Source organism: Amaranthus tricolor, chromosome 13, assembly GCF_026212465.1.
Source record: "Amaranthus tricolor cultivar Red isolate AtriRed21 chromosome 13, ASM2621246v1, whole genome shotgun sequence".
In the NCBI taxonomy this organism is placed as follows: Eukaryota; Viridiplantae; Streptophyta; class Magnoliopsida; order Caryophyllales; family Amaranthaceae; genus Amaranthus; species Amaranthus tricolor.
In genome coordinates this window covers 10,012,829-10,040,373 of record NC_080059.1, presented here as the reverse complement: position 1 = coordinate 10,040,373, position 27,545 = coordinate 10,012,829, and the positions used below count along the sequence as shown (strand labels likewise).

The 27,545-nt window shown below is 31.4% G+C and overlaps 2 protein-coding genes and 1 pseudogene across 2 annotated transcripts; all 3 read right to left on the bottom strand.

Annotated features, from left to right (window-relative positions):
- Positions 1–2,068: 2,068 nt before the first annotated feature.
- LOC130797737 (U-box domain-containing protein 52) lies at positions 2,069–14,536 on the bottom strand. Its single transcript, XM_057660470.1, has 11 exons — positions 14,338–14,536; positions 12,142–12,209; positions 11,474–11,595; positions 10,582–10,781; positions 9,744–9,810; positions 8,500–8,830; positions 7,609–7,728; positions 5,694–6,116; positions 4,266–4,668; positions 2,984–3,330; positions 2,069–2,135 (listed from the first exon to the last, which is right to left on the bottom strand). The coding sequence occupies exons 1-11, from the start codon at positions 14,534–14,536 to the stop codon at positions 2,076–2,078; spliced, it is 2,340 nt and encodes a 779-aa protein (XP_057516453.1). The 3' UTR covers positions 2,069–2,075.
- Positions 14,537–17,949: 3,413 nt separating this feature from the next.
- LOC130797736 (eukaryotic initiation factor 4A-9-like) lies at positions 17,950–21,260 on the bottom strand. The gene is made up of 5 exons (XM_057660469.1): positions 21,104–21,260; positions 20,472–20,541; positions 20,285–20,391; positions 19,778–20,208; positions 17,950–18,794 (listed from the first exon to the last, which is right to left on the bottom strand). The coding sequence occupies exons 2-5, from the start codon at positions 20,537–20,539 to the stop codon at positions 18,159–18,161; spliced, it is 1,242 nt and encodes a 413-aa protein (XP_057516452.1). The 5' UTR covers positions 20,540–20,541; positions 21,104–21,260; the 3' UTR covers positions 17,950–18,158.
- Positions 21,261–23,003: 1,743 nt separating this feature from the next.
- Positions 23,004–25,180, bottom strand: LOC130798801 (uncharacterized; annotated as a pseudogene).
- Positions 25,181–27,545: the final 2,365 nt, after the last annotated feature.

Here is a 27,545-nt window from a genome sequence, read left to right as displayed (position 1 = left end):
ATTAGAAGTAGTAAGTGAATAGTGTCAAAAAGTAAACATCTCCTTTTCTATCAACAATTCTTACTTGAGACCGTCTTTTTCTCAAAAGCCCATCCCATTATGTTAATTTAAAAAAAAACTGACGCGCGCGTGTAAGTGCAATGTGAAAAGTTACATAATATATTTAGGGTTATAACATAATATATTTGGTATTATACCAGCATATTTTTGAGGTTTAAAACATAATTTATTTTGGATTATAACATAATATATTTGAAGTTATAACAATATATATATTTGAGGTCATAACATGATATATATGGGGTTATAACAACACATATTTGTAGTTATAACATAATATATTTGGGGTTATAACATAATATATTTAGAGTTCTAACAATGTTTATTTGAAATAATAATATAATATATATGGAGTAATAACAACATATATTTGGAGTTATAACAATATTTATTTGGGGTTATAACATAATATATTTAGTGTTATAACATAATATATTTGGTGTTATACAAATACTATACCCTCAAACACTAAGCATTATATGCCGAACTATATATTATGTTATAACCCCAAATATAATATGTTATAACCACAAATATATGTTGTTATAACCTCATATATATTATGTTATGACCTCAAATATATATATTGTTATAGCTTCAATTATATTATGTTATAACCCCAAATAAATTATGTTATAATCTTCAAATATATGTTGGTATAATATCAAATATATTATGTTATAACCCCAAACAAATGTTATTATAATTCCAAATATATTATGTGACTTTTCACATTACAATTACACGCACGTGTCAATTATTTTTTTAAATTAACATAATGGGCTGAGCTTTTGAGAACCATCTTTAAAAAAGACGGTCTCTCAAAAGAGAGGTCGTTTCAATAAATTGGAGGGAATATTACATGGACTCAAATTGGATTCGCGATGGACTTTTTTAGTAACGGACTCAAATTGTATTATTTTTATTTTTAGATAATAATTTATCACTTTTTTTAATCTCATCCATACATTTTAATTTTTATTTAATTTTATCCACATAATTTATTCTTTCTATTCATTTACAACCACTATTTTAAAACTTATCCGCTTTCTCTTTAATGCAATTCAAAGAGAATAGATGAATAGTGACGAACAGAATAGCGACAGATCATTTTCCGTTGCAAGTTCATGTATTACATTCTAGTTTTTCTTTACCAACTAAAGTAAGGTATTTGTACATTTTGGACGAATTGACTAGTAATTCAATTGATGTCACACTACAACATAAATTGTTTTTAGTAGGATATATTTAGCAACGTCTAATTTAAATGTCATTATTTTAAATTTTTAATAATATACATAGTGGATTTAGTGATATTTATTAAACTCTTTAGCAGTAAAAAATCATACTAAAATTTTTTGCGATATAGAATCTGGTGACATTTCTCATAAATATCACTATAGAAAGAAATATCGCTATAGACTATTAGATAATATATAGGGAATCACCTTATTATCATTACAAATATTGGATTTGGAGGTTGTCCCTAGTGACAAGCTTTTAGGTTAACTAACATTTGTTATTCTTAGAACGTTAGAAAGGTTTGATAGCAATAAGCAAGAAAAACTTGTGCAAAACTAATTTTTTGTCCTTGATTAGAAAAATGATGAAAATAAAAAGAATTAGAGTTAAGTTTCCTATGTTTTAAATACATCATATTAGTAAAGATATATCATTGGAGTAACAACATATTTAACTTGAAAAGATTTATTATTTACAATCTTTAGCATTTAGGTATATACTAAATATTACCTTAAAAAAAAGGTATATACTAAATATATACATAGGAAGTTGAACTCTCCACAAATATTTTGTCTATGCTTAACTTCTAAATTTAATACTTATGATCAAAATTTAAAATCTAAATGATACATCACTTTTAGTCATGGATAAACTTTTCACATCTAACTTTTATATATATATATATATATATATATATATATATATATATATATATATATATATATTGGTGAATCAATGATCATGAGTCCACACTTATCTTCAAATAGTTGTATTTAGTCTCCACCAAATGTTGAGCTCTGATTACTTTCATGAGATTGAGGACCACTTAACTCCTGCAAAATTTTAAAAATTAGTATTATTTTTAAAAAACCCAAAAAATTACGTTTTATTTTAATTTGAATTTATACTCATATTTTTGACTTTAATTTTTCACATATTTATAAAATTAAATTTATTTTAAAGTAATCAAGTGTAAGTCTCTAAATTAGATAGTATCCAAAATAGTATTTAAATTGCTACAAGTTCAAAAATCATATACTTTTCAAATTTATTGATATAACAAAATTGCAAACTTTATATATGTATTAATAGTACCGTTAGTTATAGTTTTTTATTTTTAAATATGTTGATTTATGTACTATAAAATGTCAATGATGGAATGATCATATCAATTGGAGGTGGATGTTACAAGCAATGTTTTTGAGTATTAGTTATAAATTATAGGTATATTAGACATATTCAATTGTTAAATTAAAAGTAGAAAACAAAATAAGAAAAAGAAAAGGAATAGATTTATACGTAAGTACACCTATGCCCCTTTGAGTATGATACTGAAAGTAATATTTTTCCTTATAATAGAGTGTAGCAATCTCAATGAATAAAAAATATTGTGAAGAAAAATATCACTTTCAATAGCAAACTTAACCAGTAAAACATGTTTTGCTAGTTAGTTCGCCTTTCAGTTTCACGATTCGCTCAAAATGGTTCAAAAATAGCCTAAAAGCGACCATAATAAGGTTTTTCTATTATTCGCGAATTGCGAGATAATTAGCGAATCATGTGACACTAGTGTCAAGGAACCAACTCAACCAAAAGCTTAAGATGATGGTTGAAATTTCAAGATATGTTATATACTCTCACAACTAGACTCAACGCAATAGAAGGAGTATGTAATACTCACATGTCCCATAGAGACTTGGCTAGTAGATGAATGACCACCTCCAAAAATGATTGAATCAAGGCTATCTTCTGCTATGTTTCTCAATTTACAAAGCTCTGGTAATAAAACTGTCCCAAGATCTGGTCTATCTCTTCTCCTTAACTCAGCACATTTAAGTGATAATTTAGCAAAAGCCAAAGCCTCATTAATAGGCCAATCAGTAACTAATGGGTCCAAAAATTCTTCAAATTTTCCCTTCTCAATTGCTCTTTCAACATGGTGTGCTAAACCCATTGGTGACTTTGCAGTTATCAATTGCAATAGCATTATGCCAAGTGAATACACATCTGATTTCACTCCAAGCATACCTTTAACAATAACAATCATTACTAAATCAAAAACTAACAAACAAAATGTTTGATTGGTAATGATTAATTAGAGTTGGATTTGTACGATTGTCAAGCAAACAACTCAACCAATTAGACCATGTGATATGTTATATAATATAACACATTCCATCATATGAAAGCAATTTGGGTTAGAAGTGTGGATGCAACAATGACCCTTCTCATACCTAACGCTAAATATTGCACTTTAAATGAGGGGTGGTTGAGATTCGAACCCATAACCTTTTGTCACGTTGGCTTCTGATACCATGTTAAGGAACTAACTCAACCAAAAGCTTAAGTTGAAAGTTGAGGCCTCATGATATGTTATATAATCTAAAACACCTCCTCACACGAAATCCCTTTGGACTAAACGTGTGGATGCTGCAATGACCCTCCTCAAACCTGACGCTAAAGATTCCACTTTTTAAATGAGGGGTTGTTGAGATTTGAATCCATGACCTTTTGTCACGCTGGCTTCTCTTTCTATGTCAAGAAACCAACTCAACTAAAAGCTTACACTAATGGTTGAAGCCCCATGATGTGTTACATAAGCTAACACGCCCCCTCACATGAGAGCCCTTTGGACTAGAAATATCGATGTAGATCATCCTCATACCTATGGCTAAAATTTCCACTTCAAATGAGGAGTTGTCACGCTTGCTTCTGATACCATGTCAAGAAACCAACTCAACCAAAAGCTTAAGCTGATGGTTGAACCCCATCATATGTTATACTCTAAAAAAGGTCATAAACCTCATCAAGTGATCTTTATAGCTAAATTACATTAAATTTTCATTATCAATCTCATTATTCAGTATCATCAATCAAATGGGCCGCTAAATCTTTTTAAATAATCAGTAGGACATTTCTCTAAAAAAAGCCAATGGATAAAGGGGAAAAAGGGGCAAACATACCTGTTTGTTGATATTCAGGATCAATATAGCAAAAAGTACCAGCAGTGGAAGTCATCCTATATTGTGTTACCTCATCAGCAACATTTGGAGGAACCAACCTAGCTAAACCAACATCACTAATTTTTGCAACTAAATTTCGATCTAAAAGAATGTTGCCTGGTTTTAAGTCTCTATGTACCAATGGCTCTGGTTTACTTTGGTGTAGGAATAAAAGTCCTGTGGCGATTTCTGCAGCAATGCGAAACCTATGTTGCCAAAGGAGTGGTGGACTTCCCCCTCGACAAAGAAGGCGATCTTCAAGGCTTCCGTTGTGCATATACTCGTATACTAAACAACCATATTCGGGACAAGCTCCCAATAGAAGAACCATATTTGGATGTCGAATACAACTAAGCACTTCGACCTGCACAAAATTTATAGATGAAGTTACGATTAAGCTATGAGATGTGTCATTATTTAGAGTTGTTTGGTTTTGGATTATTGAAATGGATCGTGATATTGTTAGCAAATCTTATTCGTGTGAAGTTTGAGATGATGTTTGATCAAAGGTTAATCAGAAAGTTACATACTCTAACACGTGCCCTCACATGAGAGTCCTTTGGACTAGAGGTGTGGATGCAATACAAACCCTTCTCATACTCAGTGTTGAATATTTCACTTTAAATAAGGGAAGATTGAGATTTAAACTCGTGACCTCTTGTCACGCTGGCGTCTGATACCGTGTCAAGGAATCAACTCAGCCAATATTTTATGTGATTGTTGACGCCCTATGACATGTTATATACTCACATGAGAGCCCTTTGGGTTAAAAGTGTAGATATTTACAAATCCTCCTTATAGCCGACGCCGAATATTCCACTTTAAATGAGGGTTAGTTGAGATTTGAATCTTTGACATCTTATCACACTGGCTTCTAATACCATATCATAGAACAACTAAACAACAAGTTTTTGTTTGAGTTGGTTCTTTGACATGGTATTAGAGCTAACATGACTAGTGGTTATGTGTTCGAATATCATCCACCCCTCATTATTCAAATGAAATACTTAGCGTCATGGTATGAGGAAGACATATGCTGCATCTAGCTAGAAGTGTTGAAAACAGACTCAATGATCCGATATTCACCCGACTTTGTAACTGAATCTAATTTAACTCGACTTAAAAATAACTTTACAATTATGTAAAAATCAATATGGACACAAGACACTATTTCGAACCGACCTGAAATACCTTACCCAAAATCAACCTGATAACCCAAACGAACACCTCTAGCTGCATCCACATTTCTAGCCTAAAGAGCTCTCTTGTGTTAAAGACACATGTTAGAGTATTAATTATATCATGACGCCTCAACGATTAGCTTAAACTTTTAGTTGAGTTGAGTCGTTAACAAATCGAAAACTGAATCAAAAGTTAAAGCTAACAAACCTCTTGTTGAAACTGAGATCTTCCTTGAGCAGCATCAGGACGTAAAACTTTAACAGCAACTAATGTGTGATCTAATTGACATCTAAAGACAGGACCATAACCCCCTTCTCCAATTTTGCGTTGTTCAGCAAAAAATTCAGTAGCAATTTCAATCTCTTCAATAGTGTACCTTCTATATCTAATTGATGTATCCATACAATCCATAACCTTGTTCTTCTGCTCAGCTTCCTTTAATGTTTTCATCTCTGCATTAACCCTTTTCTGTGAATCAAGTTCAGCTAATCGTTTTTGAGCTTCGATTTTCGTTGTCGTAGATTTTAATCTCTCTTTTTCAGTTGATGACCGTGTTGCTGATTCTTCATAATTTTGAACATCGTCCATCTTACGTTCTTCTTCTATTTTCCACCTTTGCAATTCAAGAGCCTGCAAAAACAATAAAAAAATTAAAACAAGTTTCTTCCAAAGAGAAACCCATCATCATCATCATCATATTCAATGTATTCCGCCCGTAAGAACTATGTTTAGAGTCTAAAGAGAGAAAAAAGGCGGCATCTAAGGGTATTCAATGGGCGGGGCCCATATTAAGCCCTTATCCAACTAGTTTTTAGAAGGTCTTTATAAGGGTCGGACTGAAAATGGGTAAGGTCGAAAACGGGCTCTAGTATAATTAAAATGAAGCGGACTATAAAAGGGCTTTATAAGGATCGGCAACGGGCCTTTGTAAATAGCATAAGTAATGTATAATTTAAATATTATAAATGACAATGTCAATAGAAATATTAATATTTTTTTTCAATTTAACTATTATAAATGATAACTTAATTGTGATAAATTGATAAATGGGGATTAAAATAATATTTAGTAATAAAAATGGGCCGATTGGGCTGGACCAATTTCAAAGCCTGGTCCATTTAAAGCCCAAATTATGTTTAAAGGGCCCTTATCCAACCCGGCCTATATTTACTTAAGTCAGGCCCGACCTTTATCTGGCTCATTGAACACCCCCAACAACAACACATACTCATAAAGAAGATTGCGGTTAAAAAGTTCTCCATACAAGGTTTACATGACTAGGTACGTGAGCTTTACAGGGCTAGTGAACGGTTTAATTAACGGTCAATTCACGGAATTCTTTAAATAGTAATCTTTCGCACAAGAAATACCTCTTAATTATAAAATAGTTTTTGAAGAAAAACATGCTAGCTAGTTTTGAATGACCTATATATTAGTTAGTTCTAGCAAATTTTCCTTAACTTTTTATAAATAAAATCTAAATTAAAAATAATTGGTAAATAGTGTTATAAAGGAAACACAAAAATTGAATAAGATGAAGTAGTAATATAATTTTTTTATCCTTGAAAGAGCAAAAGTGTGATACTCTTCTTCACTCAAATTTATTTACTTTCATCAGGATGATTAAATTTAGAAGTAACAATCAAAATATTCTACTATAATACTCAATATATAAAATTATAATATATAAATTTTCTAAGAATCCTTATTAAAATTTATTTAACATGCTTTCCTTTTTTCTAACACATAAAAGGTAATTTTTTTTATAAATAAAAGGTACATTTTAGCATAATATTCTTAGTTTAAACCTCGAATTTTATATTTCCTTAGTCTCTAAAAATTTATTCATATTAAAAAATTATTATAAGGAGAAAAAAAATTTAAACATGATTTTTTATGGTTATATGAGTTGAAATATGGTTACGTAGAATCTTGACGTGGATATATATATATATATATATATATATATATATATATATATATATATATATATATATATATATAAAATTTTTCATAAAATGTGTTTAGGATAAGAAAGCTGAAAAGAGAAAGTAATTCTAATTGATATAAATAGAAAGTCGTTACAAGTAGTGTAACATTTGGAAGAGAACGAAAAGTATACCTTTTGCTTGGCGTTGATTGCTTCTTTGCATGCATAATTATACAAATTCATCGATTGTTTCAACTCCATCGTTTGTTTCAACTCCATCTTTAGTCTTTTCATGTGAGCTTCAACATCGTCCTACAATTTTACAAGGATGCATAATCATCATCCATGTTTTCACACATCTCTATTTTATGATAATCTCTATAAATTTGTAATCCATATTATGAGTGATACATAAAGCATGTTGGACACAAGGGTAGCTTCATTTTGAAATGTCATGTAACATTTTAAAAACAAGAACTTATATTACTAAATGCTATATAAATTACTATTTTCAGGGATGGTCATGTGTCAGTTTCAATCAAACTTGGTTCCAAATCCATTAAGTTTTGGTTGACTCAAATCCATTAGGCTTGAATTCAAATCCGTCGGATTTAATGGGTTTAGGATTCTAAATGGATTTTAAATGGTGTTGATTGATTATCATATTTTTAAACTCTTTTTACATTTTAAAGGTTGCATTAGTTAAAATGGGTCTAAAGGTTGCATATATGTCTAAATAGAGTCTAAAATAAGTTTAAAGTGAAATCAAATTTGATTCTAAATTATATAATAGATCGAGTCTAGAGCGGATTTGACGAGTTTGGAACGATTCAGGGTTTTAAATGGATACAGAGAGACAGTCTGGGTCGGGTTTGGGTATTCAAAACCTAGACCCAAGCGCAGACATTTATTATTTTTAGATCAGATCCCGAACCCAGACAGAGATCCTTAGGGTCTAAAAAATATTGAACTAAGACCCTAAAAATAGAAGAGTATCTTGGATGGGTCTAATAGGATCTTAGACCCATAAACATCCTCTAACTACTTAACAATATAATAACATTATAAAACTATGATTATTACCATTGATTGTGATTGCATGTTAGACCAACTGATATTAGAGTAATCATCAGTAGAAGCAGAAGCAGAAGCATTAGAGGAACGAGGAGGAGGAGACAAAGGAATGTCGAGAGATCTTCGATTGTAAGAATCACAAAAAAAATCAGCAGTATCAGAGCTTGTAGATAATCTGTTGGTACTCTTTCTTTCTTCGGAACCATCAAACAGTGAAGAAGGCAAAGCTTTATCAACGCTTGGTCTTCCTGAGCTTACAAATGAGATATCTGTGTCTAATAGTAAGTCACCGTATGACTTTACATGTGGATGTCTTACCCCTCGACTTGCAAATGCTGACCTGTTCATCATTTCTATATATGTTATAGTATTTTGGATTTTTAGATTTATTTTTAATAGAATGATTTGTAAATTATAGCTTTAATGTTTAGCATTTTTACGAATTACAGCTTTAATGTTTATTTTTTGTGAATTACAACCATCAAAGTAGCAATGTTTATAGGTTATGGCCAAAACAAAGAATTTGACTATTTTGGTGGGTTGAATTTTAGGTTAAGTGGTCGGAATTCTGTATTTTTGGCATGAACCTATAAATTTTGATACTTTGGCGGCTGTATTAGTAAAAAATAAATATTAAGGTTGTAATTCTTAAAAGTGCTAAACTTTAAGGCTGTGATTTGCAAATTATTTTTTTTAATATTCATCCTTTTGGAGTATTCTTTTTGTTTGATTATATGATATATCATGGAACAACAACCATTAACTTAAGCTTTTTGTTGAGTTAGTTCTCTGATATGGTATCAGAGTTAATGTGATAAAAAGGTCATGGAATCTCAACTACCTCTCAAATTCAAGTATTTTGCACCAAGTTTAAGGATGACCTATGCTACATTTACACTTTTAGCCCAAAGTACTCTCGTGTTAGTGAGCATGTTAAAGTATATAGCATATATGAGCCTTAACTATTAGTTTAAACTTTTGGTTGAGTTGATTTCTTTATATGGTATCAAGGCTAAAATGATTAAAAAAATTCACGAGAAGAGGTGTGTACTGCATCCACACCTAGCCCAAATTAAAGAGCTGTGAAGATAAGAGCACTACATCCACTCTTAACCACCCTTCAAGTTTAAGAGATTTATTCTTACTAACTCAACCATCAACTTAAAACTTTTGTTAAGGTTGTTATTGACAACTTTTGGTAATGATCAACCACAAAATATTACATTTCCTGAAGAGACATATATAGTGCTTACTTGAGCTCATTTTCATCAAATCCGGATCCGGCAAATGGTGACCCAGAAGGTGTTGTTTTTTCTGATCCTGCAATTCAAAAGAGACAACAACCTAAGTATTATTCTCTATGTTCCTCTTAATTTGTCTTTTTTGTTATTTTAAATTCTTTTATGTAGTGTTTGGAAATAAGTATTTCATTTCAAATTATAGATTTCAATTATGAAATTATAAATGATAAATTTGAGAATGACAAGGTTTGGATAGTTGTTCTCAAATTCTCAATTTTAAGTACTTTAAAAACAATGCTGTGGTATTGATTCAAATCCAAATTTGAAAATTTTAAATTTGCCAAATAATAACTTTGAGCTATTTTCAAATTTCCAAATGAAATTATTGTTCCCAAACATGGCATTATTTATTTCACATTATTTTCAAATTTGAAAATAAACAACTGCTTTCATAAAAATTAATAACACATTTTAACTTTCTGTTACATTATAAATATTACTTTCCGTTAATCATTAAATATCTACTTTTATACCTTTAAAAAAACTCAATTTTGTAATTTATGTTAGATTGCGTTTGGAAACAAGTAATTCATTTCAAATTATAGATTTTAATTACAAAATCATTAATATAGAATTTGAAAATGATAAAGTTTAAGAGGTCATTGTCAAATCCTTATATTTAACCATTTTTATAGCAATTGTGAATTCGATTCAAATCCAAATTTGAAATTTTTTTATTTGTCAAATGCTAAATTTGTAAATTTAAGTCAAATTTATATTTTCAAATGAAATCTTCATTCCCAAACAAAGCATTAACTAATTCGAAAACATAGAGTAGTAGTGTTAATACCTTTTCTAGATTGGAGAGGAGGTGAAGCAGGAGCAGATACAGGTTGATTCATAATTTGATTTCTAAGATGAGAAACGGGTGGTGGTTGACGACAAGCAGATTTCAAGTATGAAATTTTACCTCCTTTTGATATTATATAAACGCTGCAAAATTCTGGTACTGCTTTTGATACGGCTAGTGGAGTATCTGTCTTGCTAAATCTACTGCGTTACCACAAATTATTGTGAGAGAAGATCTTTTCAAATGCATTAGATATATAAGCTAAATAGCCTAGTTAATACAAATTAAAGAAAAAATATAAATATAAACTTCATATTTTAAAATCGTCTCTTCAAGAGACAATTTCTAACTAGAATAACTGACTGTGTTACATCCATCGTTCATACAACGATGTTAGAAATTTGTATCACTAACTTTTTAATGATTAGGGTCTTCAATTGAATTTGATAAAATTGTAAAATTAATCAAAAATTTAACATTATTTTTCATTAATTATCATTTTAATTTTGCCTCATTCATGCTGTTCTATTTTTTTTCGATAGAAAATTTCTTAGAGAAAAGCCTAGAAAAAATTAGTGGAACAGAGATAATTTCAGTTTAAGTTTTTATCCGATAAGCATCATAGGTCCTATAAGGGGGCAAGAGCAGCATGTGGCCGCTGTCCATCCAAAAAATTAGAAAAATAATGTTTTGATTTAATTATTAGTGGCCTATAATAATATATTTAGTAATTCAGGGCCCTTAATTAATAATTTGTCCTGAAACTCTCAAATCTCATGACCGACCGACCATCCTAATAAGAATTATATTCGTTCATATTTTATAAGTTACTCTTACTAATAATAATATAGATTATTACATTCGTTATTAATAATTGAATGTTAAAACAAACCTCAAGAAGGAACCTTTAGAGGCTGCTCCCATGATTAAGACCTCAACAGCTGATTGAGTAACAAACTCGATCAATGCCTTTTGAACTTCTGAGTCTTCAAGCACAATGTCCCGGCATTGTATCTATTTATAGAATTTTCAGCTAAAAAGGGTAAATCAAACCATGTAATTCTTACGTACCTTTTGGTATTAGGTAATGGCGGAAATATTAGTGGAAAATTAATATAATTTAGTAGGAAAATCTCTTGGCATGTTAAATTGTTATTTCAATGTATTTTCATATGAAAATGTAGTATTAGGTAGCAATGAAAAATTGTGAAAAAAAAAATTATTAATGATCAAATTTTCATTACCATGAGAATAATATAGTACATTTTATAAAAGTTTACACCATATTATTCTCATTACCCTTGTTTTATATCAATAACTAAACCATCATTAGAATGTACAGCATATTCTATGCCTCAATTATCAACTTAAATTAATAACTTAACTAAAAACTTAATTTGATGGTTAAAGTTATAAAATATATTATTTATTCTAACAATCGTGTATAAAACATATTTGATTTTATCGCATAAAATAATTATAAGTTTATCTCAACTTAATTTATTTATAGAAATTTATTTGTATTTTTCAAAATTACAAGAATGGAGCTGAAGTACCTACATCTTTTCTTGTACAAAAGCAACGAAAGGGGAGGAATAAATCCTTTGTTTGTTGATCCCAATGTCTTCCTACAAAATTACATTTTTAAATGATTTGGCGTTTTCATACAAAATAAGAATCAACACTTATTTAGTATACTCACTCACTAGATAGATTCATATACTAATTACGATTTATAAATTATTTGAATATAAAATTAGTAATCTTATATGTATAATTAAGTTATTATATGACCTTTAACTTCTTAAGTATATTGAAATTATAAATTGATTTGTTTTAAAAACTGTAAAAGTATTACTATTAAATTGAGATTTATATTATTAATATACTTCCTCCGTTCTGATATTGTTGCTACATTTGCATAGGCACGGAAATTAAGAAAAGTGATTGACCTATACTGTAGCTGATTGTTTACTTTATAGAGTATAGTATTTTATTATTGTTAATTGAAAAAAAAAAGAAAAAATAAGTTGTTAGGTTACTTTATAGAGTAAAGTATAGTATTTTATTATAGAGTATAGAGTATAGAGTATAGAGTAGGATAAAAATAGGGGTAGGTAAAACTTTAAATGATTGTTTTATTATTAAAAACGGAAATGTAGCAAGTAATATAAAATAGAAAATATAGCAGGTATTATGGAACGAAGGAAGTATTACTATATAAAACATAATCATAAAATTATACACTAAATAATACTCTCCTCCTATTCACCCAATGTGTCCCATTAGACTTTTCACCATTTTTTAGGTGATCAAATAAGACCATATGTGAAAGAAAAAAGTATTGTGTTTTTAAATTTTTATAGGAGTAAAGTAGGGTTAATAGATGTAAAGGTGTGAAAAAGCTAAGTTTAGTAGGAGTAAATTAGTAAAGGTAACATACCCAAAATAGAAATGAGACATTTAGGGTGATTTTACCAAATAAAGAAATGAGACACTTAGGATGAGTAGTAGAGAGTATAGTTTATAAGTAATTACATAAAATAATAGAAAATTTCTACACATAAAAATAATATAAAAATAATTTTAATGTTCAATGTCTTTGTAAAGCCTTAAAATATATTTTAAGCTTAATTGTTAATTGCTTCATTATTTATTTAAATAATTAATGTGTAATCTATTTAATTTGTACAGTTTTTTAATATAGCCATGTAAGTAATATACAAGATTATCTATGAAAAACTTAAAAAATTATTTTCTTTTCTTAATTTATTACAAATTTATTTTAATGAAAATTAATAATTTACATAAATAATTAATATGTTATTTGATAATTATCCATTGTAATTAAAAGATATTTTAGATGATTGTATATGCCAAAAAATTAGTAGTAGATAAGGTAAAGTTTTAAAATCTTTTGTAATTAAACAAATCTAATCAGAAAGATATTACATGATATACTAAAAAATATTCTCATAATAAGAAAATGAAAAGAGCGAGAAAATTTTTATTACAAAGTCGACATGTGTCCTAATCATCTTTTCATTAGTATATTGTATCATTTTTAACATACTTACCAAATTAATGATATTGATTAACATTTTAGTGACATTATTCTACAGATTTCACAATATTATTCAAAAATTTACAGTGATCTATAAATTTAGGAAATAATATTGGAAATCATATTGAAAAATGATATTGATTAACATTTTAGTCACATTTCAGTTTGGAAATAATATATGAATCATAATAGAAAATAATAAAGTCGTCCAAATCTTATTCTGCACCTTAAATAAATTCTAGTATTTTAAGAAATGATTTTCAATAAATAATTAGCTGCCACATCAGCATAATTGAGCGAAAAAATATGTGTTGGTGTATTAATTGATATGACATACCAATAATTCTCATCTAATATTAATTAGCCATTTGACATAGTGTTTGAGAAGATGGCATTTGATATTGAAATCCTTTTGTCAAATTGTAATTTATGATTATACACTCTCATCAATGATCTCATTATATATTATATGAATGTTCTTGCATTTTTCTCAAATATTTCATTCGTTTTATTATACTTATAACTGATAGTAATATTTTTTTTTTACATGATATATAACAGGTTAAAATATTTCATAAAATAATTGATATAAGCTCCTACATTATTAAGATGAATGGATGAATGAGTTATGAATACCAAATATATTGCAAATTAATGATGGAAGAAAATTAAAAAGAGAGAGAGATTGATACCATTGATGACAAGATGGGGAGAAGAACCATAAGAAGGCTTAAGTTTAACATGAACAAGAACAACAGTTTGGCCTCTTTGAAGGAGATTATCAATTGCCCATTTTAGGGCATGTTGACTCCCTTTATCACGATCAATTGCTACTGCTATTAATTGATTTGATGTGTCCTTTTTGTCTATATTTTCTTTTGAAAGCCACATTCTTTATTAATTCTCCTTCTTACAAACCTAAATTAATAGCTTCACATCACATCTTCATCCTGCATTTTCTTTCTAATTTTTCTATCATATATATTGTTCTTTTTAAATTAATTTTCCGTAAAATAATTTTTTTTTTCAATACCTTTTCCCCCAAACTTTCACAATTACCCATTAATTATTGTTTTGATTTTACAATTTTTTCCTCCTACAAAAATTCAACCAATCGTATAGGTTTTGATTAAATTCTCCGTAAAACTAGCCTTCTTTTTTTCATTCTCACGTAAAACACACAAGCAATTTCTTCCTAATAGAATTTTGAATTTTTTTTCTCTCTAATTTTTTTGTGAGAATATTTCTTTAAAAACTTAATGTCACAATCAACCGAATTTATTTCACATCTTAAACGGTTAATAATCCTTATTTAATAATTTTTTCAAAGAATGATCAACGATAATCTAAATTTAAAAATCTATAAAATTTTGATATTATCATATATTTTTAATTAATGGTAAAAATTTATATTAAAAAGTTAGATTTTCCAAGTAGAAATTAAGGCATGTTTGGTTGGCTCTTTTTTAATGGTATGAAATGGTATCACAACCATTCTAATGTTTGGTTAGGCCTTTTTACATTGGGATGCCATACTCTTTGGATTCTCATTCCATTCCAATCCTCTAGAATCCCATACCCTTCTACCCCCAAATTTCAAACTTCATTCCATCCCATATTCAAACCTTAATTCACTCTCCTCCTTATTTCCCTCTCTCTCCTTCAATCTCCCGCCTCCAATCTCAGAAATTTTCGGTCAGACCATCCCCGTCATCGGTCTCAGCCGTGTCTCGCACCCATCTACTGCCACCACCGCCTTATTCCACCGGCCAGGGTCTCCCTCAGATCCACAACATAACTGACCCACAATCTCCCAATCTCTTTACCGGTCTTATTTTCGCTGCCAACCTTCTCTCCTTTGGGCTCAACGGAATTCGGCCAGTTCCTGCCCTTTTCTTTCTTACCTTTTTCTCCCCGGCGGCGGCGCTCTTCTCCGGTACAGCTATTATCTCCGGCACTTTCTAATTTGGATATAGTCACTTAGACCTCCATCCCTCTTCGCATAACGGTAACTCAAACAGGTCTCTTTCTAATTTCTCTCTCTGCACTGCACTGTATATAATAATTAAGCTCATTCTTCATTTAATTTTTTTTATTTCCCTAAAAAACTCAGCAATTAAGCAAGAATTCTAACCAAAATTGAGCAAATTAATCACTACCCAATTGAGAATTACTAGTTAATTACAATACCCACATCTTAATTTTTGAAAAAGTTGTGGGGATTTAGCTTTAAGATGAAGTTTCAAAATTAACATTTTTTAGATGTGGGATTAGTAAAGGTGAAGTCTTTGATGGATCCTCCACTGATAAATGAAGGTTCATTTGCAACATCAAACCCTTCATTATCTGAAATTTGGCCTTTCAATAATGGTGGAAATTGTGATGGTCGTGGAATGTTGGGGCTTAGAATGGGAAATGGTGGATTTGTAAATGGTTTAATTGATGGGTTATTCAAAGGTGATGGATCAATGGATCAATGGAGATTGCTGTTGGATATATATGATTGCTAGATTGTTATTTTTCAAGAATAATTTTACTGTATATATGGCATTATAGATAAGATATTGGAAGCAAAATAATAGAATATATATTTGCAACATAATATGTGTGTATGTATTTGTGTGTTTAATAAATGTATGTATATATATATATATATATATATATATATATATATATATATATATATATATATATATATATATATATATATATATATATATATATATAAACTAGACAGAGAATCCATTCCATAATTGAACCAAACAGTGTGAATGGATTGAATATCTATTACAGGATTGAACCAAACAGTTTTAGTCTGGTATGAGGTTCTAAATCCATACCATCCTGGTATGGGGTTCTATACCATTGCAATCCTGCTCACTGAACCAAACGGACCCTTATAAGAGTATGTACAATGGAATGAAAATCTTGTCCTTCTACCTCCTCTTATGTTCTGATATGTCCTCCTTTCAATGCATGTATATCCTCTAAAAAGAAGGATATGTCCTCATCCTCTTTACAAAGAGGAGGTGCATTTGGTTTTCCCAATAAAAGTACACGGTTGGAATTGTGTATAATTTTTATTTCTTTTTTTCTTTTTTTTTGCCCAATTGTATGTTGACAAGTGTCATGCTCTTATTGGCTTGTATTTTTAATATATATTTTACCTAGAAAAACTACTAAATTAATAATATAAAAAAATTGGCAAATCAAAAAAAAAAATCAATAATTCAGATTTTAAAAAAGTCTTAATTTATTATTAATTATCGTTACATTTTATTATTGATAGCCAATTGATAATGTCAATTTTTCATTTATTGTTTATAATTAGTAATTTAAAATATAATGTAGATGAAAGAGATAATAATGTGTCAAATGGAAAAAAAAAAGAGAAAAAGAGGATGTATCATTCTACATGCTCTAAAATAAAACCATACTCTATACTTCAGAACATTTTAATCTCAATAAAACTTAATACACTACATGACATTATTTGTTTAGATACAAACGGATGCTAAACCAAAAAAATCCTAACAAGAAACTTGATTTTGCCCATTTCTTACTGAATTGATGACAACAATGGGATTAGAAACTTGCACAAATAATAATCTATCGATCTTCTCCATTCTTCCAAGTCCCAAAGAAAATAAAATTCATAATTATAAACGTTAGTACGATTTCCCTAACCTAACAAACAAATACCAAATAAAAAAATAACAAATAGAAAAAAAATACAAAAGTACAAGTCAAATTTTAACTTTGTTGAAACTATTTGTTGAAACATATACCACTTTCCTTATAAGAAACCAGTTTCAATTCTCAATGCCCATACCCCTTCTTCAAACTACCGGATACCATAAAAAGAAAAATTATTTAGAATAATTCAACCTTTTATTGAGTTTCTATAATAATTCCAACTTTTAATTAATCATGAATGATCCTAATTCAAGATCACTTACCCAGAAATATTATTGCCTAAATGGTGATCAATTTTGTAGGTTAAATACTAAAAAAAAAATATATATCAAAAATATCAACATTAAAAGTTAAGATTAAAATAAAAATTTATTTAATTTTTTTTAATTTTTAATTTGTTATTATTTGATTTTGCATTTAAGATTCTTTTATGCAAAAAATAACTTGTTGTACATCGATAAAAGGTTACTTGGTGCATTCTTAGAAAGCACCCTTATAATTAACATTATTCATATTTAATCATAACTTGAAATTATTATAGAAAAATCTATAAAAATAAGTACAAAATAAAAGTCTCATACTCTCATGGATCCTACAAAAATTAAAGGTGGGCATCCACACAAGGGTTAGTGATATGCTGATATTCACAGAAAGAAAAAAATAACAAGGCATAGTAAGAAGGGTAAAATTGTGAACTAATCCGATAAATAATCATCATCCAATAAACAAGTTGCCCAAATTGAAACTTTACTAATTGGACAGACTTCACAAAACAGTTTCTCCCTAAAAACAAACATGACAGCCTATCATCGTCACTTCAGATAAGATCAGCAACATTAGCGGGAAGCTCCTCAATCGTCACATTGTAGAATTTCTGGATATCAAAAAGCATCTTCTCATCGTCACGGGTTACAAAATTGATAGCAACACCCTTTCTTCCAAACCGTCCACTACGTCCTATCCTGTGCAAATAGTTTTCTGGTTGGGTAGGCAAATCATAGTTGATAACCAGCGATACTTGCTGCACATCGATACCACGAGCAAGAAGGTCGGTAGTAATGAGGACACGGGATGAACCAGAACGGAACTCACGCATAATGATGTCTCTAGTGTTTTGGTCCATGTCACCATGTGTGGCTGACACTGTGTGATCACGGGCTCTCATTTGGTCAGTCAACCAGTCGACCTTCCTCCTAGTGTTCACAAAGATGACACTCTGAGTGATTGCCAAGGTCTCATAAAGGTCACATAGAGTGTCAAGTTTCCACTCTTCCTTGTCAACATTTACATAGAATTGCTTGATACCTTCAAGGGTGAGCTCATCTCGCTTCACAAGAATTCTAACAGGCTTATTCATAAACTTTCTGGTAATTTCAAGGGCCTCAGGCGGCATAGTTGCAGAAAACACTCCAACTTGGATCTTGGGTGGTAGTTGTTGGAAAATGTCATAGATCTGTGGAAAAAATAAGAAATAAGTTCTACTAATAAAAAAACTCCATTACAACAAACACAAGTGATATGACTAGTTTACTACCCCCTCCTAATTCATGGGCATCTACGTCTCCATAAAATATTCTAACATCTAGCTTTACATGAGTAGACTAAGCCAGCAAAGCCCCTAGTACCAATTTGCTTCTGCCTCACTTTATCAAACTTATGTAGCAACTAGGTAGGTATCAAAAACCCATTAAAACCCAAACATGATCTAAAGCTTACAACAGCTACAATCCCCACTAAATATGTAATTGAAAAGATAAAGCAATATCCAAAACATTACAGCCTAACACATGATCTATAGTTTACAACAGCAATAATATTAACTGAGCAGAACTACAAATCCTAAAAGGAAACAACAAACAAGTTCAACCCTCCCCTACAAAATGTAAATTGAAAAAAATATTATTATAATCAAACACATGACTTCCTCTCCCCTGTTTCATACATGTGTTTTACTTCAAAAGAAAATGATCAAAGAACACAAGATGGGGAGTTGAAATAAAAAGGAAGAATAATGTATAGCTATTGCCCTCAATAGAGTTAAAGGATGATTAAAATATTAGAACCTCAAAGTGGATATACCAGTTTATCTAGTTTAATATTTCTGTAATACAAATAACTAAAAAATCATATTTGAGGCTCCAAAAAGGCAGCACTCAATGATCAACTACTTAATAGAGTGCACTGAATACCAGCCAACCTGACAGCCGTTAAAATACCTTTTTCTCAGTTTGAGGCAACTAATCTCAAGATAACGAGCAAAAAGCGAAGGACCAACAGAGAAGTTTCTCAAAGAACATATCATATCATATGATTACAAATACCAGGCTGCAACTTCAGGGTGAAGACAAAATTTGATGCACTGCACAAGTCTAATTCCCATTTTAAAAAGCAGATAACCCAGTTAAATATGAACATATATCAAAATGTGCACCATACCTGATCCTTAAAACCCCGAGAAAGCATCTCATCGGCTTCATCAAGAACAAACATTTTGATACTAGTAGCACGAAGAGAATTTCTACGCAACATGTCAAAGACACGCCCGGGAGTACCAACAACCACATGTACTCCTGCAGCCAAGATCCTTTGGTCCTCTCGGACGCTTGTTCCTCCAACACAAGCATGAACCTTTACATTCAAATAATCACCCAGGGCACGCATAACCTTCTCAATTTGTTGAGCAAGCTCCCTAGTAGGAGCTAGAACAAGAGCTTGGCATTCCATTAACTCATAATCCAACTGTTGGAGGATACCAGAACAAAAGGTGGCAGTTTTACCAGTACCAGACTGCGCTTGCTGAATCACATCAAGACCCTTGCAAAAAGGAACAATCCCCCTTTGTTGAATTGCAGACGGTTTCTCAAAACCTACGAAAAACGATTCAAAAAATTCAAGAATATAATACACATAAAAATACATGAACGCGAATCTACTTATAATTACCATAGGCATATATTCCTCTAAGAAGATTCTCATGCAAACCCATTTTATCAAAGCTTTCATAAACCTCATCGTATGAAGTGAAGAAATCACTTCCTTCCTCGGAAAGCCTACAACATAGAACATAAAGGAATCGATAACAAAACTCTAAATCATTTATTACGCGAAGTTAGGGAGTGAAAAGGCTTACAATTCAGACATCTTGTTGTCAAACTGACGAGCATCAAACTGTGATCCTTCAGGTGCTAATCCAGCCATGACTACATTGATCCATGAAACATTAAACATGCATATTTATAGTGTATACAAGCTTAAAACAAAAAAAAATATCGAAAAATTGCAACATTAATCCCACAGCACAGCTAATAAAACTTCTACACCATCACAGTATCAAAAAAATCAATAAACAAATTCAAAGATAATTTAATCAAACAATCCAAACACAAACTGCCACTATATTTTATATCTATATCCCTCTAAATTTGCTACGTACTTCAGTCCCATTGAGTGTTGGCAAAAACAATCCCTCGCCCTAATACTAATATGAATTTTAAAAAATATTCGACCTTTGGACGAAAATCGCACCACAACAAATCAATAAAGATAGTAAGTCTCAACATCATAACTCCAAAAAGTGCAATTATTTGTCAGCAAACATCATCAAAAACGCAAACTATACACAAAATTCATATGTCAACACAAACAAAATAAATCATGTAACATTATAAATAGATCACACAACTAATCAACGTATGCAACTAAAATATATAAATCTATTTAGTTGTTAGTCAGATGAATAAAAAATTAAGAAAAGAAACCTACTTGTAATTGATGTTGAAACAAACAGCAAGGAATTCGTAAGCGTATATTGGAAAAGGATGCTAGGGTTAGAGCCGTGAGGAAGAACTCTAACAGGGATCTGAGGAGAGCGAAAAGTGAAGGGTTCGTATTTGTAAACAGCAACCAATAGCTGGTATCACGCCTTTATAGTAGGGTTTTTCTAATCCTATTCGGTTTCTGGGTCAAAAGCTTTTGTTATACATGGGGCGGTGCTCTACCTAGGTCTTTGACCCGCCCGAATTGTTTGGATTGTATAGTTCAAAACACTAGGGGTGTGAAAAATTAGATTGGACCGAGAGTTCAGATCAAGAATCGGAGAAGCTGGAATGATTTTGGACGGATTCAGTCGTATACAGTCTATTACGGTCAAGGTGGTTAAAATTGAATTTAGCTAAATTATGTCAGATATCTGTATAATTAACATAACCATCCAATCCAATATTTATATCGCATGTTGGTATATAAGTATTTATTAATTGATTGATATTAATACTTTAAATTTTACAATTAAGTTCAACAAAATGGCATAATGAAACTTTTGTTTGTAATTTATGCCCTTTACTTTCATTGAAATAGTTATTTCTCTGTTGCAGCACTCTTAAATAAATTTCATAAACATATCCAATTTTAGAATAATATTATAATGCCATATGTATGCTCTTTTGAGAAATGTTGAATAGGTTAGCTAAATAAAAACAGAATAAATAAAATTTTGATATAATTTCTATCAAGTATGTTTTCGATAAGGCATACATTTTATGACCTTAATCTATTCGTCTAATTTATTTCTCTATAGAAATTGGGTTGTTGAATGAGCGATATAAGCGTGTGATGTTGTCAAGTAGATCATGGCCCCTTAAGGTGAAGTTGTTGAATTACTTCCACAGAGTTCAATATTGTCTTTGATTTTCATTAAATACTCTGAGAAAATCAAGTAGGATCAAGTCGATGGATTAAAAGTATTTTGAGTTGTTTGTTTTGATTTTAAAAAGCACTTAAGTTTGTGTTACTAGGCGTTTAAGACTTTATTCTTTGAATGTTCATGTGCGGTAATGCTGTTTGGATTCTTTGCGTTGTAACATTCTATTTTTAGGAAACCTTAAATCTTAAAATAGTGAAAAAAGATGAAACATAAAGAATAAAATTATATTTTCTCTGGTTTTTATTAGTTGCTAATTTACTATAGATAGTGAATACAAACTAAAGTTTGAACTCAAGTCCAAGAGGTACAAAGGAGGAAGAAAATTGCTAGCCCATCGAGGAGTATTTAATGACCTATACCCTAACCCATAATGAATTGCATTTCATCTAATCAACCACAAGGTTTTCAAGTCCTAGTCACGATGGATTCAATTCAACAAAACTCAAATCAAGACATATCTATTATCGAAGTTAACAAAAGGATAAACATGGAGAACCTAGCAAGAATGATACCTAAAAATGAAAAGCTTAAAATTAGGGAGGGTCAAGAGGCGGGTCTAGAGTGGGTCCAACCAGAATCAGACCAGGACCCATTTATTTTTATAGATCCAGACTTGAAACCGAACTCTAAAGGTCTAAAATTCTTAATCCGACCTTTGCCATTAGTTTGCTAGTAGCATTATTTTTTATTTTATAATAATTCACATTTATTCTTAGTCTACTATCAATATAACCTATTAATATGCTGACAACAAAATAAGGGTGAAAATTAAATTATTAAAAGTAACTCAAAGTGGAATTATTCAATCGAATAGGTGAAAGATTAAACTATTAAAATATGAATGTTTCCAATTTTTTTTTTTAGAGAAAGGCAACAAAATAAGAAAAAGAAATGAAAAAGATAGCGGCTCAATAAATCCTTGAACCCAAAGTCGAAAGAAAACACAATTAAGCCGAATAGAGCCGCCCATCTAAGCAGGAAGGAGAAGTTAATCGAGAGTGAAAGAAAAAAAAAAGCGAAGTAAAAATGGCGAAGCCTTTGGGATCAACTGGAGAGTTCTTCCGAAGGAGGGATGCATGGAGGAAGCACCCCATGCTCACCAATCAACTCCGCCATGCTGTTCCTGGCCTTGGTCTCGGTGTTGCCGCCTTCTGTGTTTACCTTGTCGGCGAAACCTTCTACAACAAACTTTACCCTTCCTCTTCTCACAATTGACATCTCAAGATCAATCAGAATTGTCAATTTGGATGTTCCTTTGTTCGGTTAGTCTTTTTGGTTATTACTCAATTGTTGTTTTCGATTATTCATTTGTCAGCTAAGGATTGAGTTCTTAGTCATGATTTTGGAGGTTTTTGTGTCAACGATTAATTTTAAATTCTCAATTATCTTTGCGGATATGATCGTGCAATTAAGTTTTGATGATTTTATGTTGTAGAATGTTTGTGGAGATTTGATTCTTATTGTTCATATTGTTCTGGTCGAATCGATGTAGAATCTTAACGTTTGGATTGTATGCAATTCCGAGTTCTCTACCGTTTTTTTCTGGTGTAATTTGGTCATGTTAGGCGCGGTAACTTTGTAATAGGCAATAGCTTAGTTAAGAATTGTTGTCTTCTCTTCCTATTGTGGATCAATGCTTTAGTTCATTATTGCTAGTACTTTAGAGTTTTTTGGATCATGATTACATCCCCTATAATGAGACATTGAGATTCATCATTTGTTTGCTGTTTTACGGATGAATAGTTAATGTAGGATGTAGAGTCAACCAGATGTTAACATGATGGATGAATTTGTATTGAAAATGATTGATTAAGGATGGATTACATGGTGGAGGTGATATCTTTATGTTCCAATGTAAATGAGATGAATTTATGCTAAGTTGCAGCTTCATTTGGTTCATACCTTTTGCTTATGCTAGAGTCTCAGGGACCATGTTCTAATTATGGTCGGCGTGCAAATTTGAATTATTAAGAGGAACCCTCTAGTACTTCAGCTAATATCTGTTTGCAAGGGTTAATTTGTGGTACATCCTGGGCATTTGTTTTTTTGCAATGTCAAGGATAGATATGTCGTTGCGACGTGTGGTCCAAGTGGCCTGTTTCTGTTGATTACAAATAAAGAGTTCTGATTAGTCGTACTACGATATATGAAAATCTATCATATTCAATTTTGTACTTTCTTGTAGCTGATATCAATCAGTAATTACATTACTTTTATCAGCTTTTGTTCATAAAGGAAGTGGTAGAGGAGCTTGTTGAGATGTGTTTTGATATCCAACACCTTTTCATTTTGGTGAATGGATGGAGAAGTTATTAATTGAGGATGAGGCGAGATTAGTGATATACATTGTGGTCTGATAAGGCATCTTTACCTAATGATATGTTGGTGTTTATTTTTCTAGGACAAACGGGAAGTAGGAGAACATGAAATACATAATTAAACTTGTTTTGAGTGAATTAATTGATAGCAACCATCAATTGATATGCTTGCTAATGAGCATATGAAATTTTCACATAAGCTAAATGTTGGATGGGATACTAATTTCTTGATTTTTTTTAATTCTAAAATGCTTTTACATGGGGAAGATAGATCTTGATCGTGGTCCCTGAGGATAACTCATTACTGTAAAAGACGTCAAAAAGATCTCCTTAACATTTTCAATAATCATTACAATAAAACTCAGTCCAAAACTTTTGCTATAGGGATATAGTGCAAAAATACGCGTGTGTGTTCGATTGTAGTAATTCTTATGCTGATGCTATAACGGGCTGATGCAGTTGTTAACTTGTTATATCGCCAAACCACTTTTGAATTATCCTCTAATGGTTTCCCCTGTGTTTAAGATATAAGAATACCAATATATCACCGTTGTGCTAAGGAAAGCTAATTATAGAAGGTGAAGGAATAGGACATTCAATTTTGAATTCTTGCTCTAAACTCTAGCAGTTCAGCCAGTGGACCTATCATCTGTTAGGTACGATAGTCAATTTGTAGGTTGCTCATAAAATGTTCCTTCGTAAAGATCCTTCATAACCCAATGTGTCTGCTAGGTCTATGAATAATTCACCTGTACTATCTCAACACAACTGTACACAAGATGCACCCACTAAATACCCTTGCTCATTATAAGGGGCCATTTTTTTTCCTAGTGTGTTAAGTGAACTAACCAGTAACCATGCCTAGTCAGAGAGGCTTTAATGACTCAAGGTTTGTATCAGTGAAACGGACGTGGGGCAAGAGGCAATGAGCGTCGGCCCGATTGTATATGTTGAAGGAAGAGCCAATTCCTATAATATTGAAGACGATTTTGAGCATCTTGTAGCTCATGCTATGTCTTGCACACTTGAGAGTGGTGTGGTATTAGGAAATGGGGTGTTAAGGTTTGAATCACTTCATCAAGTGTTCAATGATGATGATTTTAAGAGATTTGAGCAAGGCATGGAGTGTCTTGATCAAGGCAAGGCTCGAGGAGAAGGTTGCACGATCAAGGAAGCAGCACAGCACAAGGCAGCAGGCTACTGACAGAGCCGCTCGACCTGGTCGAGGAAGGGCATTCGGTCGAGCGGTTGCCAGCCCGCGTTCTGACAGCTTTTTTTTGCAGGAAATTTGTGGGCTTTTAGGGTTTGTCCTAGAGTCTTCTAATACGTTAGGGACTATATATGTGAGTCTTAGAACATCATTAGAGATATTGAAAGGCTTATACAAGAGAGGCAACTAGGATTCTACCATTAGAGTTCTTCTTTGTATTAGTATATTTGTGTGAGATTGACATTAAAGGTTCAATCTTTACTTTGAGATAGTGTTCTCAAAGCTTGTGTGAGGCTTGTCATTAGTGTATGTTGATATATTAATGAAAGTAATTCTTGTTTGTCTATTGTTCTTCACCAAACATCCCAAACCCTTGCATTTCAATCTAATTCGTCTTAACGTATAGGCATGGTGGATCTATTGACTTCATTGTTCAAATAAATAAAATATTAGTTTGCGAACTCTATATTTCTTCCAATTTCCCAGAACAAACAGCGCAGAAGCTAGAACAAGACAGGTCTGAGCGGTTTTTGACACCAGAACCAACACTGTACCTAGTGCCGCTATCAAACAGGGCTGAACAGAAACACACAAACTGCACAGCAGACTTCTAAAATAGACACCACACCAGGCAGCAAGGCAACACAACCTAGAAAGCATAAAGTTTTTCATTTGCTCATTAGCTCTCGTAACCTTACAAATCCCACCCTAGATGGGAGCTTAATGGCATTGGGGCAATGAACAAAAAATTAGCTCTTGTAGCCAGCCTAAACAAAATATCATTTGTAACTATGTTCTCTCTTTGAATGCCACTTCCAAAAATTACTTTTTTTTGAAACCAGTTCGGTCTTATACATAATTATCAATTTCTCCTTCCAACTCCTACTCTTGCTAACTTTTGTGTAATATAAGACCTCATCCTGCCAAATAGCCCAACTAGTCAAATGCAAATTAATAAGATCAAGGCGAAACTGATGCTGCTGAATGATTTCTTTTATTTTGTTGCTATTTTGGTATTTTGAGATTTTGTTTACTTGACATTTTATGTAGCCAAATATTATGCTCAAACAATATGTTCAACTTTTTGCAGGTAGAAGCTTGGTAGATGCTGCTGAATGCTGAATCTTTGTGGTGCTGAATAAGTTGTAGCTTGCTGCTGGACGTTTAATTTTTTTTTTATTCTGTTGATACCAAAGGACATGGTAGCTTGTCTTTCTTAGCAGCCATTTGAGCTCATCTTGTTTACGAAGTACAAGTTTTATTTAGTAACAATGTTTATGATGGGTTTATTAACATCTTAAATCTTATATCTTATAAATAAAAAATAGTGCCAAAGCAAAACATTGATGACATTATCTTTCTCCTAAAATTTGTTATATCTCTTGACATTGTTAGGTTCGATTTTTCATTTATCTTTTTAAGATTCGACTTTTGTATGATTTTGTTCTAAAAAGTATTTTCCAAAAAGATAGGAAAAATTACCATGAATAATATAATCTTTCATCTACAAGAATACTAATTTTTAATTAATCATGAATAATCTAACTTTAAGGTGTGTTTTCCACTAGCATCCTTAACTTGTTAGTTACCTTAAGGTAATTTGATTTTTTAAAAAAAGATAAATTAAAATAAAATCATAATCCCTTGTAGCCACCCTCGCCCTTATGTCTGTGGGCTTTCCCCGACCCCTTGTGCCGGCGGCGGCCAACCCTCACCCTCAGGCTTGACTTGCACCTCCACACAAACTGCCTGACAAGTGACCACCATACCCGTATTCTCTAAGCCACCTCGTCCACCCCCACACCACCTATAACTTCAACATATCTACTAATCACCATTGAAACACAACCTCTAACCACCCCATCCGTCGTCTTCCCTTGACAAGATCCACCCACCGCACCCCACCCCACACTTAAACCCACTCGAGTCTCTCACCCACCCAACTTTAGAAACCTAATAACCCACCTATCGCAC